This window comes from Chroicocephalus ridibundus, chromosome 2 (assembly GCF_963924245.1).
Source record: "Chroicocephalus ridibundus chromosome 2, bChrRid1.1, whole genome shotgun sequence".
In the NCBI taxonomy this organism is placed as follows: Eukaryota; Metazoa; Chordata; class Aves; order Charadriiformes; family Laridae; genus Chroicocephalus; species Chroicocephalus ridibundus.
Window position 1 is genome coordinate 78,196,283 of NC_086285.1, and position 16,168 is coordinate 78,212,450.

At 34.9% G+C, this 16,168-nt stretch overlaps 1 protein-coding gene across 2 annotated transcripts in view; it reads right to left on the reverse strand.

Moving 5' to 3' along the window:
• The window catches only part of EXOC2 (exocyst complex component 2), a 128,913-nt gene that overhangs the window by 25,992 nt on the left and 86,753 nt on the right, over positions 1 to 16,168 (reverse strand). For both annotated transcript variants that reach the window (XM_063326007.1, XM_063326006.1), the window contains 2 exons: positions 14,128 to 14,244; positions 10,621 to 10,762 (listed from right to left, as the gene is read on the reverse strand). In XM_063326007.1, coding sequence (XP_063182077.1) covers positions 10,621 to 10,762; positions 14,128 to 14,244 — 259 coding nt within the window. The remainder of the gene's footprint in view (positions 1 to 10,620; positions 10,763 to 14,127; positions 14,245 to 16,168) is intronic.

Here is a 16,168-nt window from a genome sequence, read left to right on the forward strand (position 1 = left end):
CAAGCAAACCCTAATAGGTAGCAGTATTTTGTAGGCATGGTGGAAGTATTGAGTCACGGGAAAGATCTGACCGAAGACAGGGACCTTGGTTTCAGATGCGGTGGATTCTTTGGAAGACATAGTAGGAGGTCATGTTCTGCTTCATTTCACTAAATTCTCAAATTTGAGTTCTATGGTAAAACATAGTTTATTTTCAGGCTTGGCAACTTGTGATGACCTTGAAGAGGTAGTCATGACTTTGACTTTCAGCCAGTCCTTACTTCTACCAATGTACGTATTTAAAACTGCAGTCAAATACATTTAGATCAGCAAATCAGTAATAAATACTCACAAGGGAGTATCTTAAATTTATGTCAAAAGCCCCTGAATTTAATGTAGAATTTTATTTATCTGTCTGTTTAAGTAAGCAGTGAGTTGGAACCAGACCACGTCAGCTTTTAGAGAAGTTACTGCAGTTAAACCCTGAAAACCAACCAAAAAAAAACCAAAACAAAACCCTCAAAAAACCAAAACACCTTACTGCCCTCTACTCCGCTCGGAAAAAGAAAAAATGAGATAAAAATTGTTGCAAGGCACATACAGTATTCAGTGAGACTGCATATTTATCCTGTTTATTAGAGCGAAGGTGAGAACTTGCACTGGCTTCCAATGTTACTATTTCACGGCTTTTCGCTTCTAAATTTCACTGAATCCCTACAGCATTTTGAAAAGGGCATGGATTTGAAATGAAGAATGTCTTTGCATGACCTGAACAATAGATCCTTAAAAATTGTTCAAGTCCAAAATTAACATTTGGAAGCTATCTGGACTCAGGAGTGACCCACTGTAACTGGAAAGCTTAAGATTTTTCACAGTTCAAAGTAAAGGATTTTAATAATTTTGAATTACTTCAACCGCTGAACAAGTCCAGCACTATAATTTCATCCACACATCAATAAAGTTTAAGTGTTTCATTAAATTTAAATTGCTATTCATCGTGTAAAGAAACTTTAAGCTAATGAAATGCCTTTTATTACAATGGATCTGCTGCACTGTTAGAAGTCTATCATATTTTCCCACTTAAAAAGTAAGAGTTCAAGGGCTTGATAACTTGGACACAGAGAGAAAATGCTCCAGGCTGAATTTTGTATAGAAATTTTGTAAAGAGAGCTGAGACTTTTTCTGACACTAAAATTTTCAACTTAAAAACACACACCTCCAATCAGAAAGTGTTACTGAAGCATTGAGTAGCCAGCTATTTTCCCACTCTGCTAGTTTAACTGTCCAGTGGCAAGTATATTTGGAGAATGTATTTTCATCAGTGTTTTTAAAATGTTAATAACTACAACATCCTTAGCTACTGCACACATTCAGGGACATAACATGACAAAACTAGTCTCTAAGCACAGCAACGTGCATTATAGAAACCTCCCTGCACAGACAAGTCTGACAATTTGAATTCAGCTGAGTTTACTTAGACTAAGAGACTGAGACTACTTAGACTAGACTACTTAAACTAGACTACTTAAACTAACTTAGTTCCAAGTTCTAACTTGGAACTTCCCATTTAAACAACAAGCACAAAACTCTGAATTTGAGCTAGAGGACTATGACTTGGCTACAAACAGCAGCAGACAAACCTCTACTACAGATCAGCCATTAGCCTCAAATGAGTGACCTATGAGTAGGTAACAAAAACACACTAAAGCTTCCCAAATATTAATCATGTCCTGTAGATGCTTCTTGACATCACAGTGCTCCCACACATACTCTGTCTTCTGAAACTACAACCTTGGTATGATATAATAAACTACTCCACAGTTTAAACTCCCACAGTTTCTAGAGTATATCAGTCTGCCTTGAACCCAACTTTTAAAATGGATGCCTTGATTTCCATGAGATCTTGTCTGCAGCGCTCACAAACTCACAGCAGGAAACGTACTCGTATGCATTAGCCAATACAGGATGAAAAATGCAACCGTTCCAAGCGAGCAAATACTTTTAAATATAAAATAAATAAAAAAGAGATAACCCTGAGAATGCATTTAATCTCTCAGCAGATAAATGCTGTATAGTAAAAAACGAGTTCTGTCAATACAGAAAGCTAAGACCCATGCACTAATTGACAGCCATGCAACAGCAGCACAAGCAGAAATGCCTTTGGGATTGGGCTAGAGAACATCAAAGGGACTTCGAAACATTTCTGGGGTACGAGAAGGGAGCAGTCCCAAGATCTTTTATCTGCAAGCACTACCCAACTGGGTATTACGTGAGAAGTAGCAAAGCATGTACAATGAGCACACCTGTGAATATAAATCTTTGTAGGAAGAGAATAAGCCCAAGCTAAAAAGCTTAACTAAGGACCCTCATACAGACCCAACACCACAGTTTCGGACTATGGTAATTTTACTTTTCAGGTGACTTTCTTTCTCTGCTCCACTTGTTTCATTACGCCTCAGTTTGTTAAAGATTGCTGCAGAAACTATCTTGAGAAGCTATCTTGAGCATTACCAAGATAATAAAAATCTAGTTTCTAAGGGTAATGACTGAAGGAGCAGTCTAACCCTGAGCCCAATCAAACACCTCATTCACAAGCAAGGTTTTAATTTTTTTTGGCTTATAATCAAACTAGTAATCAAATAAAAAGAAATAATAGTGACTATTGATTTGAAGCTCTAAGCTTTTGGCTTTTTATACTATGAGCTTATCATACCTCCCTCACCTCCCTCGGTCTTCGGTTCTGCCTCCCAAACCTATCTGAAGCATCATCGAGCTCTTCCTCTCCTACCTTTCCATCCGTCCATTCCTACTCACTTATCCAACCTGTAAACCCAACATGCCAGTGCTCCAAAACCGTTTCCTGCCTCATTCCAGTAACATTGGGGCACTCTAAGTAATCGGTAAACCAAGCAGTAAACATTAAGATGGCATTTGTGCTTATCAAATGCAAAGTAAACATGAAAGCATTCACTATGCAAACAAGTTTGACTACTGAATATTGTTCTGCTGATGACATGATTTATTACTACTTATGTTTTATTGAAGGCAGTACCAAACTTGTGTGGATATCCCCTCATTCACGCATATAATAACGGGTGCTGGAAAAGGAAAAATTGATGCTTGCCTTTCTCCTCTCTGCATTATCATTGATTCCAGTCCCCATTTAATTTTCTGCTTTGAGCCAGGCAGAGATCAGATGCTACTATCAAAGACAGTCATAAAAATACTACATAATATCAAAGTAGCTTAAATGTTTTTTGAAGGATGTGCTTAAGGGTCTAAAAAAAAATTTAGGTTTCCTTGTAACAAAGAAGATTGTTGACATTAACGCGTGTCTGCACGTCCACCCAGAGATGGACTGCGAACTAACACCGTGTGAACTAGAAAGCGCTGAACTGATGACAAGTTTCCTAGGTAAAGATCAAACTGGGCTTTGAAATGCCAAACTGGAGACAAGTATGGTACAACTTCCTACAACTGGCTAGACAACAAAAGAGACTGATAAGTAAATCCTCTGGAGTTGCGATAACTATTATCTCATTTAGGTATCAAGAGTGAGTTCTAATACCATCGGTTAGAAACGATATGTGAATAGATACAATTCTCAAGCTACAACAAGACTAGGATACAGTCTGACCGAGGAATCATAGCAAGACTTCTCTTTAGAGATACAAGGCTTTTGTGCTTGTGCTCTCCCCATCCCTCAAGTGATACAAATGAAGCCTCTCTTAGGTCTTCAATATTTTCAGATGAGAAGGATTATTTTCCCTATCATATTATTCCCCTTTTTAAAATACACCCTGCTTTAAATAGGCAATTTCCAAATTTGCCGATCACTTAATTTTGCAGTCTGAGAAGAATGCAGGTATTCCAACTTTAAATGAAAAATGAAAGACAAAATGTTTTTATAAAATGTTTTTATAAAATAAAATTCCTGCTGCAATTGCTAGCAGCTAAAGGCAAGTTCCCTTTTCAGTAGCTAATGTTGACACTTTCACCAATGCTAAAGCCCCTTGTGCACTCTAAACTGCAACCTGAGAAACACTGCAAGATTACAAAATACAATGGCATACAATGCACGAACACGGAGGCTGTAAGACATTTAAGGGTTCAGCCTGTACCCTCTCCTTCTACTCCAGTAGCTAGACAAAAATAACTAGTTAGTGTTATTTGTGACTGCCTCACAAACAGTTAAACAACTGGCATTTTGTAACATAAAAATGCACAATTGACAAGTCCTGTAGTAACTTTATTTGCCAATGCAAAACGCTACCTTTTTTTTTTTTAATATTATGGCATTTATTTCTTACATGCAACAGAACTGCAGAAGGGTCAGTGTTTTCTTCCTCTTCACGTACAAAGACTAACTGGGACCTTATATCTCTGCAACAAAATAGGAGAATTTGGCCTGACTAAAGCATAAAAAGACAGACAATTCCTAAACACAGGACATCAATAGTTCGAGATCTGTTGGAGTTCAAAATCGTCTACATCTAGTAAGATAATTCTGAAGCCATTCATTTAAGTGTTAGAAGAAATCTAAAGGGTTACAGAGATTTCAAACCAAACTATTTTCCACATTTCAGTCAAAAAGTAATTGCCCATTTCTCAAAAAAAAAAAATTTCTACTATATCCAAATGTTTTTAAGATGTAAATGCATTTGTCATCTTTCATGTAAGCAGGGTGCTAGTGCCCCAAATTAAACAAAAGACGAAAAGTTAGGGTTGACAAGTATGTCGCTGCGTAACTACAAATTAAATATGCCTTTTGATATTTCATTTTTAACTGTTGAGTACCTTTTCATCAGGCTATTGCCATTAGAAGTTTTTTAATAGATTTTTAAATTAGACAAATAACAGATAAGAGATGTGACAAGTATATCAAATCTGATTTAGCAGATCTGACGCACTTAATCTTTTACTGTAAGAGTGGCATTTGATATATTTCAAATGTTTCAAACAATGCTCCCTTAACATGCCAAATAAGAAGAAATTCGGCTTTAACTCTACTATATTCAATTTATGCCAAGTACAGAATGAATATCTAAAAAACACAAACAATCAACTTTCAGTTGAAAGTGTGAAATCACCTGAATTTTTCAATGCAATGTGAAATTTTAAATACTACAAAACACCCACCAAAACTCCAATATGTGACAAGACCAGTGAAACACAGAAGATATGTATTTTAAAAAGATGGTTAGACGAGCCTCTGCAATTCTGTATGCCGTGAACTTTGGTGAATGCTGCCTAGACTGCACAGCAGCCAGCATTTCAGAAATAACTTATGAAGAGAGATCACCATATCCGAATTCCTCAGAAAAATGAATATCCACATTTTGTGTGGCAACTTAATAAATAAAATAAATAAATCCACACTTACTATAGCCTCAAATTTATGTATACGTAAACACATAAAATATAACGAAACTTGCCCGAGTATTAAAAATAATTAAACATTTGCATGCAAAAGCTCACATTCATAATCTAAAAGATTGAATGCCCATATACTACAACTATTTTTGCTTGTACTGCACAAACTTTAATACACAGAAGCTTTTACTATCCAAACTCAGAGTAACACAACCACCTCGTTCACCCTCCAAAAGACTATAGGCTTGGAATCCAGAAGAGATCAGAGTCTCATTTTGTCAGGTGACTAAGACAAAACATATACATTTAAAATTGAGTTTAAAAAAAACCCAAGAGAACACAACCTACTACTGAAAGAGAGAAGAATGAACACAAATGAAAAAACCTTGTACGCTGAACTAGCAGATTGACCAGTATACACAAAAAAAAATAAATCTAAAAACATACTTGGCAATGGATTAACATTATGTTTCCCATTATTCCTTTCATCTCTTTTAATTCTGTTAATACTGTAGATAAAATTAGAACAATGGTTAAACAAGAAAAAAGAACCAAACTAGATTTCATTGCTGCTGCACGTTAAAACTGAAGTCTTTGTTGTAAAGATTCAGAAGTCAACATTGAAATTAAAATAAAAATTTATATGAAAGTTATTTATTAACAATAAATCTAATTAAGTTAATAATACTGCCTTCTAACACCAACAGTCACACCTTAGATCAAAATAAATGGGTAAATGTATAATTACATTGTACAAAAGTTCTTTCTGACATGTAGAACTTTCATATTGAACAGAGCATATATGTTGAAAAACAAAACAATAAAAATTTTTAGCACATAGGCGAAATTAAAATTTGCCCCATGCAAACAATTTGCCCTTCCTTATATTTAAAACTGTAACAAAAAACATATGTATAAGTAAATATCTGATAATTACAGGACGAGTAAGCAAGGCATATGCTTTTCCCACACTGATAGAAATGTGGTACAAAACTTTAATATAATGTATTTTTCGAAGCTTGCTCAAAAGGTAGGCTTCTTAATTTCATTTTAAATTCTTCTTCAGAACTGTTCATTTATTACAGTTCTTCTCATTCTTCTATTTTCCCTTCTATTCCCCATGAATTATACAATGCAAGGAAGTATCGTCCTCAGTACTTACAGACAGATGACTGCAAAGTTGCCAATAAGGTCAAGGTTTTTGGATAAGGTTTTTCTGAACATTCTATACATTACAAGACTTTAGGTAGTCAAATTAAACACGAATGCTCAATAAACAGAAGTCAAAGAAGGCATTTTAAAGATAAAGAGAAAAACGCTTAAGTGAGTTGTTATTAACATGACACAGAAAACTCTGCAGAGGCAGGGACAGACTCCTGCGTCCACCTTTTTCCCCTCCCAGATTATGCTACACTCACTTCTCAAAATCTGTAACAGCCGAGGATAGATCTTTGCCTGTAACAACTCCACGTAATACAAAACCCAGTGTTATCTCCAAAATAGCCTCCATTTCATGAAGCAAGTTAAGTGTACCCATGCGGGAAAAAGTGTTATTATTTAAAGACTGGATTATACTTGATTGCCTTTGTGTAGTTTTTTCTGTACCTGATTTTACTGACGTTGAAATGAAAGCAAACAAATAACCAGAATGGAAACCAGGAAATTCTCCTACTGCATTGGTCTATATGGCTTAACAACAGAATTAGCAATATATACCTGTAACTTCTGTAGAGTAGATTTATACCGATTTGAATCATTTGGCTGATTTTGTAGAGTTTGACTTTTGTAGCCTTGATTTTGTAACCTCTTCTCGAAAAGGAACAATGTTGACGGCATTGGCAAGGCAAAACATTCAGGCCGTCATTGTGTTTTTCAGTGGTACTGCCTATACATAGCATGTAGCATTGCCTGTAGTATTACTATAAGTATATAGTAATATATACATAACTTCTGCTGTGCAAAGTGATCAGTAACACTACTAGGCTGTCATCCCTCGAGGACAAGAGTGCAAGACTGAGGGGATTTCTCTGATTACACCGCAGCTTCTGGTAAGCTCCCTGATCTAGTGCGTATCCGACCTCTTATCTGGACTTCAAGTCTGCCTCTTGTTTGTATAATCCCTTTCAATCCCGATCCACTTCTGTATTAATTCTATTTCTAATCCTACCCTAATTTACATTTCTACCTTGCTCATCCAGTCCTAGTTTCCCGCTTTGTTCCATCCTTGGATACCAGTCTTCATCACAACTTTTTCTTTCCAGTCTGCTCCCTCCCTTGCAGTTACCTTATATTCCGCCAGCATCGGCATCCTCCCCATGAACAACCATTATCTTCCCAATAATCCAGATCAGGTGTTCTCTGCATTTTATTCGGGCTTCTGGCTTCTTCATTTTGCTCGGTAACAGCAGGAAGATTATCAAGAAAAGAACAGTTGCTAGTGCTTGACGGGTACAATTGTTCGAGAACAGTTGCAGTCTTGAAGCTCTGGGCTGGACTAGCAACACGGGAAATTCATCATCAGAAAATTCTTATTATTATTCCTAACCAATTCCTGAGTATTTTCATACTCACATTTTTCCAAAATGTCCTTGGCAGAAGATACATCCATGGCATCAACATGCCCCGAGATGCTGGTCAAATTTTCAGTCTCCAGATGGAATGCTTGAGAGTTTCAGACTAGATCAGGCTACTATTTGCCTTTTACCTCCTCTTTTAAACATAGTTAAATTGTTGCCTTTTCCCTCTTCTTTCCTTTCAAAAAGGTAACTGTTCTTGTCAAAATTTGCCTTTATATTACCACTAGTTCTATTTGAAAGCTAATGCAGAAACACCATATAAAAAAAATTTAAGCCCAAACTATTATGTCTTGGCAATCAGGCGTAGTTGTATCCACTAAGGAACATTGAGCAACTCCATTTACACAACGCTACACACCACTGACAGTATCACTCAAGAACCCAACTGAGGCCTGAAGGTTTTCCCTTGCCAACATCATCAACTTTTTTTCTTTTTCAAAAATTAAGGCTACAAAAGTCAAGATCTAAGCTGGCCAAATTACCCAAATTAGACCTCTAAATTTTGCAGTCAAAAAGATTACTGAAGAACAGATAATTTCTACTATACAAATAATAGGTTTTCCTCAACAAATCAATGGGATGACTCCTTGAGTGACCTGCACATTTGACTCAATGTGGCCCACTCCCAGTCACCTGTACGCTATTTTAGTTTAATAAAGTAGGTACTTTTCACGCTGTTCTTGGAGAGGAACTGTAAAACAGAGCTTTTTCTGTTTCCTTGTTTTGGGTTTTTCTAAGAGGCAAATGAAAAGATAGTACATCTACCGCAGTACTAACTGCATCTTTTAGATTGCATGATGATGTATTTTCTCAACTATAATCCCATTGCACAATTTAATTTTGTTTCTGAATATGAGTTTATAGGAAAAAAAAAATCAATTATATAGTTGCTGAGTGATTATTTTTTTTTAATTGAGTACTGGAAAAAGTCAGATTCTCACATGCCCCATAAGGAGGTTGGTTGGGTTTTTTTTCCAGTCTTTTTCAATAATGATGTTCACCTACCTCCTCCAAGAGGGAGACTTTCCCAGTCACTTACTAATTTTATCTTCAGAGCCCCAGATATTTTCAGGATCAACTAACCATTGCTATAAGCAGACAATTATACCAATAGTCAGCAGGGTACATTTGACAGAATTTATCCATCACAAAGATAGATCTTCAAGGTGGAGAAGCACGGAAGAAGTGATTATATGTTCCTTCTTAGCATGTCTAGCTTGGGGATTAACAAAAAAAACCCAAACAACTTTTTTTACTACTTCAAATTAGCACCTCTTGGCCAACTCTATGAGATCCCTAAAGAGGAGTCTCCAATAATCGCCATCTTCACTTTGATTTTTACAAAAAGGTTTCAGAGAAAGTACTTAAAACCAACAATAAAGTGGACAATAAGCAGATTAAAGCACACCTCTAACAGAAATTCAGTACTCCCTTTAAATGAAAAAATACTACAGAATAATCCAAAAGGCAACGTGAGTCTAGTAAGTAGATCCCAATGCACTAAGACCAAGAAATGAGCATATAAAATTTGACACAACTTCTTTCTCTCTTTGTTAGCTGGTGGGAATGCAAATATGCCAAGCAAAAACATGCTTTAAACATGATGAGAAGTTATTTACTATTCAGACACAAATCTGAATGTGCAGGATTAAAACTTAAGTTATTTCTGCTACAAGCGGTATTAGAGCATCTATTCTGACCACAAAAGTAGTAATGAAAGAAACACTTTTCTTTAAAATAATAAATCCAAGATCTTTGTGTTTTTAAGGCCCAGTGAGCAAGCACTGCACCTCCTGATTCATAGATTAAGTGTAATTACCTCCCTATCAAATTTTAAAGTACCACAAAATTTCTACTAAGCTTGCCATATATAACACTATGAAACAATCAAAACAAGAAAGTACAAATTGTTACGTCAATCACTGATTTACTGAAAATTAATACAAGATCACCTTCAAAATGCCATGTACTATGTTACTGCAACTAATTTCTACTTAGTATTAACCAGGCATTCATGTGATAAGTGATTTAGATGTATTAGGTTTAGATATGACAAATTAGACTTTCAAAGGAGCTAAGTGTTAAGATATGCACAGTATTCACTTCTTAAAAAAACCCCAACCAGCCCAAAAAAAACCCAATCCCAAAACGCCAGACTCATTTATATTATGCTTCCTTAAAACAGAGGCTCTTAAAGCACCTAATTAATGACTAACATCTCAGTCATTCGAAATACTTTGTATCTGCCCTTCTTCGATGGCTTAACATTCTTTGCTGAACTAGTGTTATAGTATGTATTTTCTCATAATTTTACCTTTTCAGAACTGTAATTACATGTATTACAAAAGTGGCCAGATTCTTTGGAAAAAATCCCAAACAATCTCAACGAATTTCATAAGAAAATAGCAAAGATGTCTTTTATAATTCTTTCTATTATATATAAGCAATGAAGCAAAATAATCACAAAAAACAAGTATTAAAGAGATTATCAATGATAAAAGCCTCTTTAATCATTTGGGGGTATTTGAAAAATGATTTAGGAATTAAGTAAAGTCTGTGAGAAAGAATTTATAAAAAGACCTTTCAAAAGTTAAAAACACAGACTAGAACGAAGTTTTTAATTTTACAGTGTATTTTAGCTCCTATCAATCACTGCTAAAATAATTTCAGAGTTTAATAAGCAGATATTTACCTGCTGGAACAAGACAATCTTTCCAATCAAAATATCCTGCATAAATGCCAGGTTCTAAGGACCCAACTATCGGATCTGCCTTGAATTCAATGTACATTTCAAACAGTCTTTGATCCAGCTCTTTCAAGCATTCCATACTAACCTAAAAAACAAAACAAAAACAAAACAAAGAGAGAGAGAGAACATAATAAACAGTCATTAATTACACCAAAAACTTCACATCTTCTTTAATTTTTGGTGAAGAGTAGCAATTACTTACACATTTTAGTTCATAATTACATATATAAAAAACTTGGAACTTCCATATTATCTGTCCATCCTACCCAGTATAATTATGGGTTTTTTTGATTGTGCTCAGCAGTAGATATTTTTGGGAAAGGTTCAAGAAATGCCAAAGCAGGCAGATCACTCCGTAATTGCCTAATGGCATGCTTTTTTCTTCTGCATGTCAGGACGTCTTGATCTTGCACCAAGACGAAACTGAATTTTGCCAATGCTTTAAAATATGCTCATAATAATTTCCATCCTAAAACATGAAGATTTTCATATAATACTTAAAATCTACCAATTGTAATATTATGATTTCTCACTACCTGCTCGATACCTGAAAAATACATAAGACTTATTTAGGAGCCTCTGCCTTCTGAAACTGCACATGTGAACTTCCCCCCTCTACTTCAAGGCACTGCCGTATAATAGATGCATAAGCTGTAGCTCACAAACTGCAGAATTTTTCTCTTAAAGAGCTGTCTATGCAATTTTTATTAATTCACATAACTTAGCCACACTGAAAGCTAAAGGGATACGCACAATTTTCTCATTTTATCTGAACGACTTTAAATTTTATACAAGACTCTTATTAAACATAGGTACGCCTCGTAATTTCAGCTTCTAAAACAATTCTGGAACACAATGCGTATCATAAAATGTTCACGTATAAAGTCAGTATTTTAGCATGATAGTGGATGCTATCACGCATCCACTGCATGCTATTATTTGCATTCAAATGCAAATAAAATATGCTGAAAATATCGTGACTTCACCTTAAATATACTTATGCTTGTAAGTAAGAGCTTAAGAGATAGAAAAGTAAAGCTTTTAAACTATTACTAATTTTCCTCACCCATTAGGGAAAAAAAGCATATATATATATATATATATAACACACATATACATATATATGTGTGTGTATATGTATACATGATAATTTCCAGAAGCAAAGGGGTTTAAAAGTGAGGAAGAAAGCAAGGCTCTAGGCCAAACTAAGTAATTCCACCTTCCACTTCTGCAGTCATTCAATACAACAGATCACCAGCACATTCAGTACAGGTTTTTTGTTTCGTGCAAGTCCTCTTCAACCTGTTTCTAGTTCAATGCACAACTAAGATAGCGGTGGGTAACCTTGCTTTTCAGCTGGTAGAAAGATTACAAGAAAGAATGAACAATTCATCTGAATGTTATTTTGAGTCCAGGATGAGGCAGTGAAGCAGAGACGAAGTTGTCCGTTGTGTATACCCATTTTGCCAACTCTCACATGGGTTAAAGGCTCATAAAAATATACAAGTCTCTCATTGTTATCTTTCTGCTCTGAACTTTCCTGTAACTAGTGTTTTTGATTTTTGCATTAAAGCCATTTTGAGCCTCTATTCTAGTAACCCCTCTGCCTTACCTAAGTATCAGAACTGTGGAAACAATTTTATTCAGAAGCTTAATCAATAAGCTAGGATAAGTGTTATGGGATACATAATTTTTTTTTTTCCACTTGCTAATTGATGAAACTGATGATAAAAAGTTGAATTAAATAATCTCCACAGGAAAGCACTTAAGAGTTATATAGAAATTAAATATAATTACTAGTGAGTACCGTAAGCATGTGCCAAGATGAGATGGCATGTGCTAAAGCAGAGTGTAAAATTTGGCCATTTTATGGAACTTCGTATTTGCACACCAAGAAAAAAATGGAAATAACAACCATATAGAATGTAAGAAAATTTTCTTGGCTACCATTTTATTATTTCTGTATTTTCAGAATATTAGCTAATAGTGATTTCCCTTCTAACAAAGGCAACTTAAAAAAACCCCAACCAAACAGCAGATAGTTTTTACTGATGTACACTACAAAATCCACTTCAAAATTCAATTTATAAAGCTAATAGAATTTAAAAACATAGGTTTTTTTCTGGTCTTCTCAGACAAAAACAATTCTAGTTTTTAAAAATTTTGTCAACTCTTTATTGGAAATTTTGTATCTAATAAATAGTTAAATAAATTAAGAAATTTACAGAAACGTAGGTGACAGAACAAAACACTGAAACAATCTACCAACCCCCCTAAACCTCGCTAGGCTTCTAGCCCCTCTTAAAATTAATGAAGGGTTTAAAAATTGCCATCTTAAGATGACTATCTAATTATCCAAATCCTCCCAGCTAGCATTACTGATTGATGTGTCCCATGTATGCAGTATTGCACGAGTCAGCGCTTTCAAAGGGTTGACACAGATTTGAAATTAATCTGCAACTTCAACATTAAAATTTTGTCATTTATAACCCTACCAGACTTTTAATGGCAATACTTTGATGTAGGTGCACAAGACAGTGTTGAATACATAACAGATGTCTGTAAACAGATTGCTTGTATAGACAACACTAACTGTACCTAGCTCAACTCTCAGTTGTCTCAGCAGCAAAGAATAGCAATATCCAAAGTAATTTTGTATACTGTACTAAACATACAAATCATATCAACCCCATTTAAATGCTATTCAAAATTATTTCAGCCACAGAAATTCAAACAACGTTCAGGCAGAACAGGACTAAGGATGTGCTGTATAGTAGAAACACCAGTTCGAGTGAAATACTGTACTCTGTACCAGAAAAGATAACATTTTACTTCCAACCAACAAATGTTTCTGGAAATAAACTAGCTTTATGGTCCTAAGGATAAGTCACAACATTTCTCATAAAAAATGATTAATCTTTACAAAAAGGCAGGAAAATGAGACAGCTACTGCCGCCCACTTTGACATTTTCGTTCTTTGAAAAAAAAAAAAAAAAAAAGACAACACAACAACCAACCAACAAAACAAAAAGCCAACAAAAAAACCTGAACTAGTTTATGAACAACAACTATCAGTAACGCGGATTTCCAGATGAAATAATTTATCAAGTATATTTCTGAGATAACGATCTTTTATTCTCTGCATTAAGAAAACAGTGACATTAAACAGCTTTACTAAGAAATCTGATAAGCTTTGCCATTGAACACACAACTCCTGAATAAGAGGTCACATTTTCTGCGCTAGTTATTTAAGCCTTACAGAAATATACACAACCTTATCGTCGTCATCGTTGTGTCCAACTGATGCTTGGAGTCCCACTCATTTGTAGAAGGCTCACCCAAGAGTCCTTTTGGCCATATGAACACATGCACTTAATTTCCACAGAAAGTAAAACAAATAAAACCTGTTTCCTTCAAGCAATGATACTTAATTCCAGTGCTCTCACTTACTTGAGTTATTTTTTCAACTCCTTGAAAGCCATGTTTCTCAAAATGTTCAGCTATATTTAGGAAGGTATGACGTTCCAGATAACGGCAGTTGCTGAGTGCAATTAAAAGCCTCTGTTCCTAAAAATTTGTTTTAAGAGAAGAAAGAGTATAACACTTAAAAAAACCCCCAAGTATCAGCATGACCAAAACTGCAAATGTATAGTATCAGCATGACCAAAACTGTAAATGTATAGTATTTTATTGACTCTGTGGGTGTGATAAACATGCTGGTAAATAAAGAGGAGTTCACAAATATTTTTGTCAATAAAGCATCAGGAACTGAGTGAGTATCAGGTATGACGGCTGAAGACGTATGCTTTTTCTTATGGGATCTGGAGCATTCACTGGAATAGCTGTGACTAATACAGAACTGTGGTTAAGACTTCTTTACAAAAATTAGGTTGGACAGCTTTCCAGGAAGCTGTTTCTGGCTTTTACTTTGTTTCAAGAACTATGCTAAGAATTATGACCATCATAAAAATGTAACTGAAGATCATCTTCACTTTCACACGAAAACGGCTAAAACAAGGGAAGAAAAACAGCTACTGAACAAATGCACTCACCCATTCTACAATACTGGAAAGGCTCAGTAAAATATAATTTCAGCAGTTAATTTGGGAAAAAATTCTAGGTGGTTATAACTTATCTCTGTTCTTCAAAAATTTTTTTGAATTACAAGAAGGTCAAAGACCTGAAGTTGAGATACCAGGATTGCCTTTCCCTGACCTTGGTGCAACAAGGTGTACAAAGAACCCAACAAGACAGAACTACTATTTAAATAGATTTGGTCTTTCCTCTTCCCCTCTCCTCCCTGCAATGGGAAAACATTTTTCTATCTCAGATGAAAGTTCAAAATCATTAGATGCAAATATTTTGAAAATAAAATTATTTAGCAATGAAATCATCATAATACTGTAAATCTGATTAAAAATGGTGTTGGTTTTCAGACCCAGAAGAACTCCTGACAGTTTTGTATTCCAGTAATAGTGTTGAGATGCACAGTTGCCTACTACTTTAAATTATAGTCAGCTGGTATACAGACAATTCAAAAAATAAGCATTTTAAAAATACAGTGACAAATCTTACTCTGGTCACTAACTTTCTCAGTTCTCATTACTCAATTCAGAAAGAGAAGATGAAGTGTTCTTTGATTTGTAGAAAAAAATATTAAGATAACATTTGGTTTCCATGGTACCAAAATTTATTTATTTCTTCTTTTTTATTTAAACATTCATACCTATCACATACAGGAGGAAGTCTGGAACGGCCACAAAAAGTTACTTTGTCAACAATTAATATCAACATCTACATGTTACAAGGATAAAATGACATAAAGAACTAATTATTATAGTCTGCAATTCATAAACTTGGCCTGATCTGGCAATCTGTGATTGTCTATTGTAGCAGGAATGCTTATTGCTCTTGTAAATGAGGCAAAGCTGGGCTTCTGACAACGTTTAAAACCTACGCTAAGGAATATTAACCTCACAAGAGGTTCTCACTAGGTTTCTTGCAGGGAACAAGTACATTTTTTCCATCAGCCACCAGACCAGAAGAAAGCACATTAACCAAAGTCAAAGTGTCAAGAATATTTAAAAACTTTTTTTCCAATTTCCTAAAAACCAAAACCAAACCCAAACAAGCCACACAAATAATCAACACTTACTCTCAGTAAAGTATTTTTTTGGGAAAAGCTATGTTACTGAATATCTGTATCTTTGCGGGTTTTAAAAAGTAACTATAATCAGATCAGTTCTTATCATTTAAAACAAGGTGATAAATCAAAAGTCAAATCCTCAGCTGTTTTAACATCAGTGCTATTTTCACTGATTTCAACGATGCCATTTTAGTTTCTGAGGAGGACCTGGTTTCAAAAAATGTCTTCATTAATTAATTTAAGATATACTTAGTATACTAAGATATCATAGACAGGCATTGTTTTAAAATAAAAATAATAAAATAAGAGCACATTCCCGTAACTTTGAGAAGCATTAAGTATCAC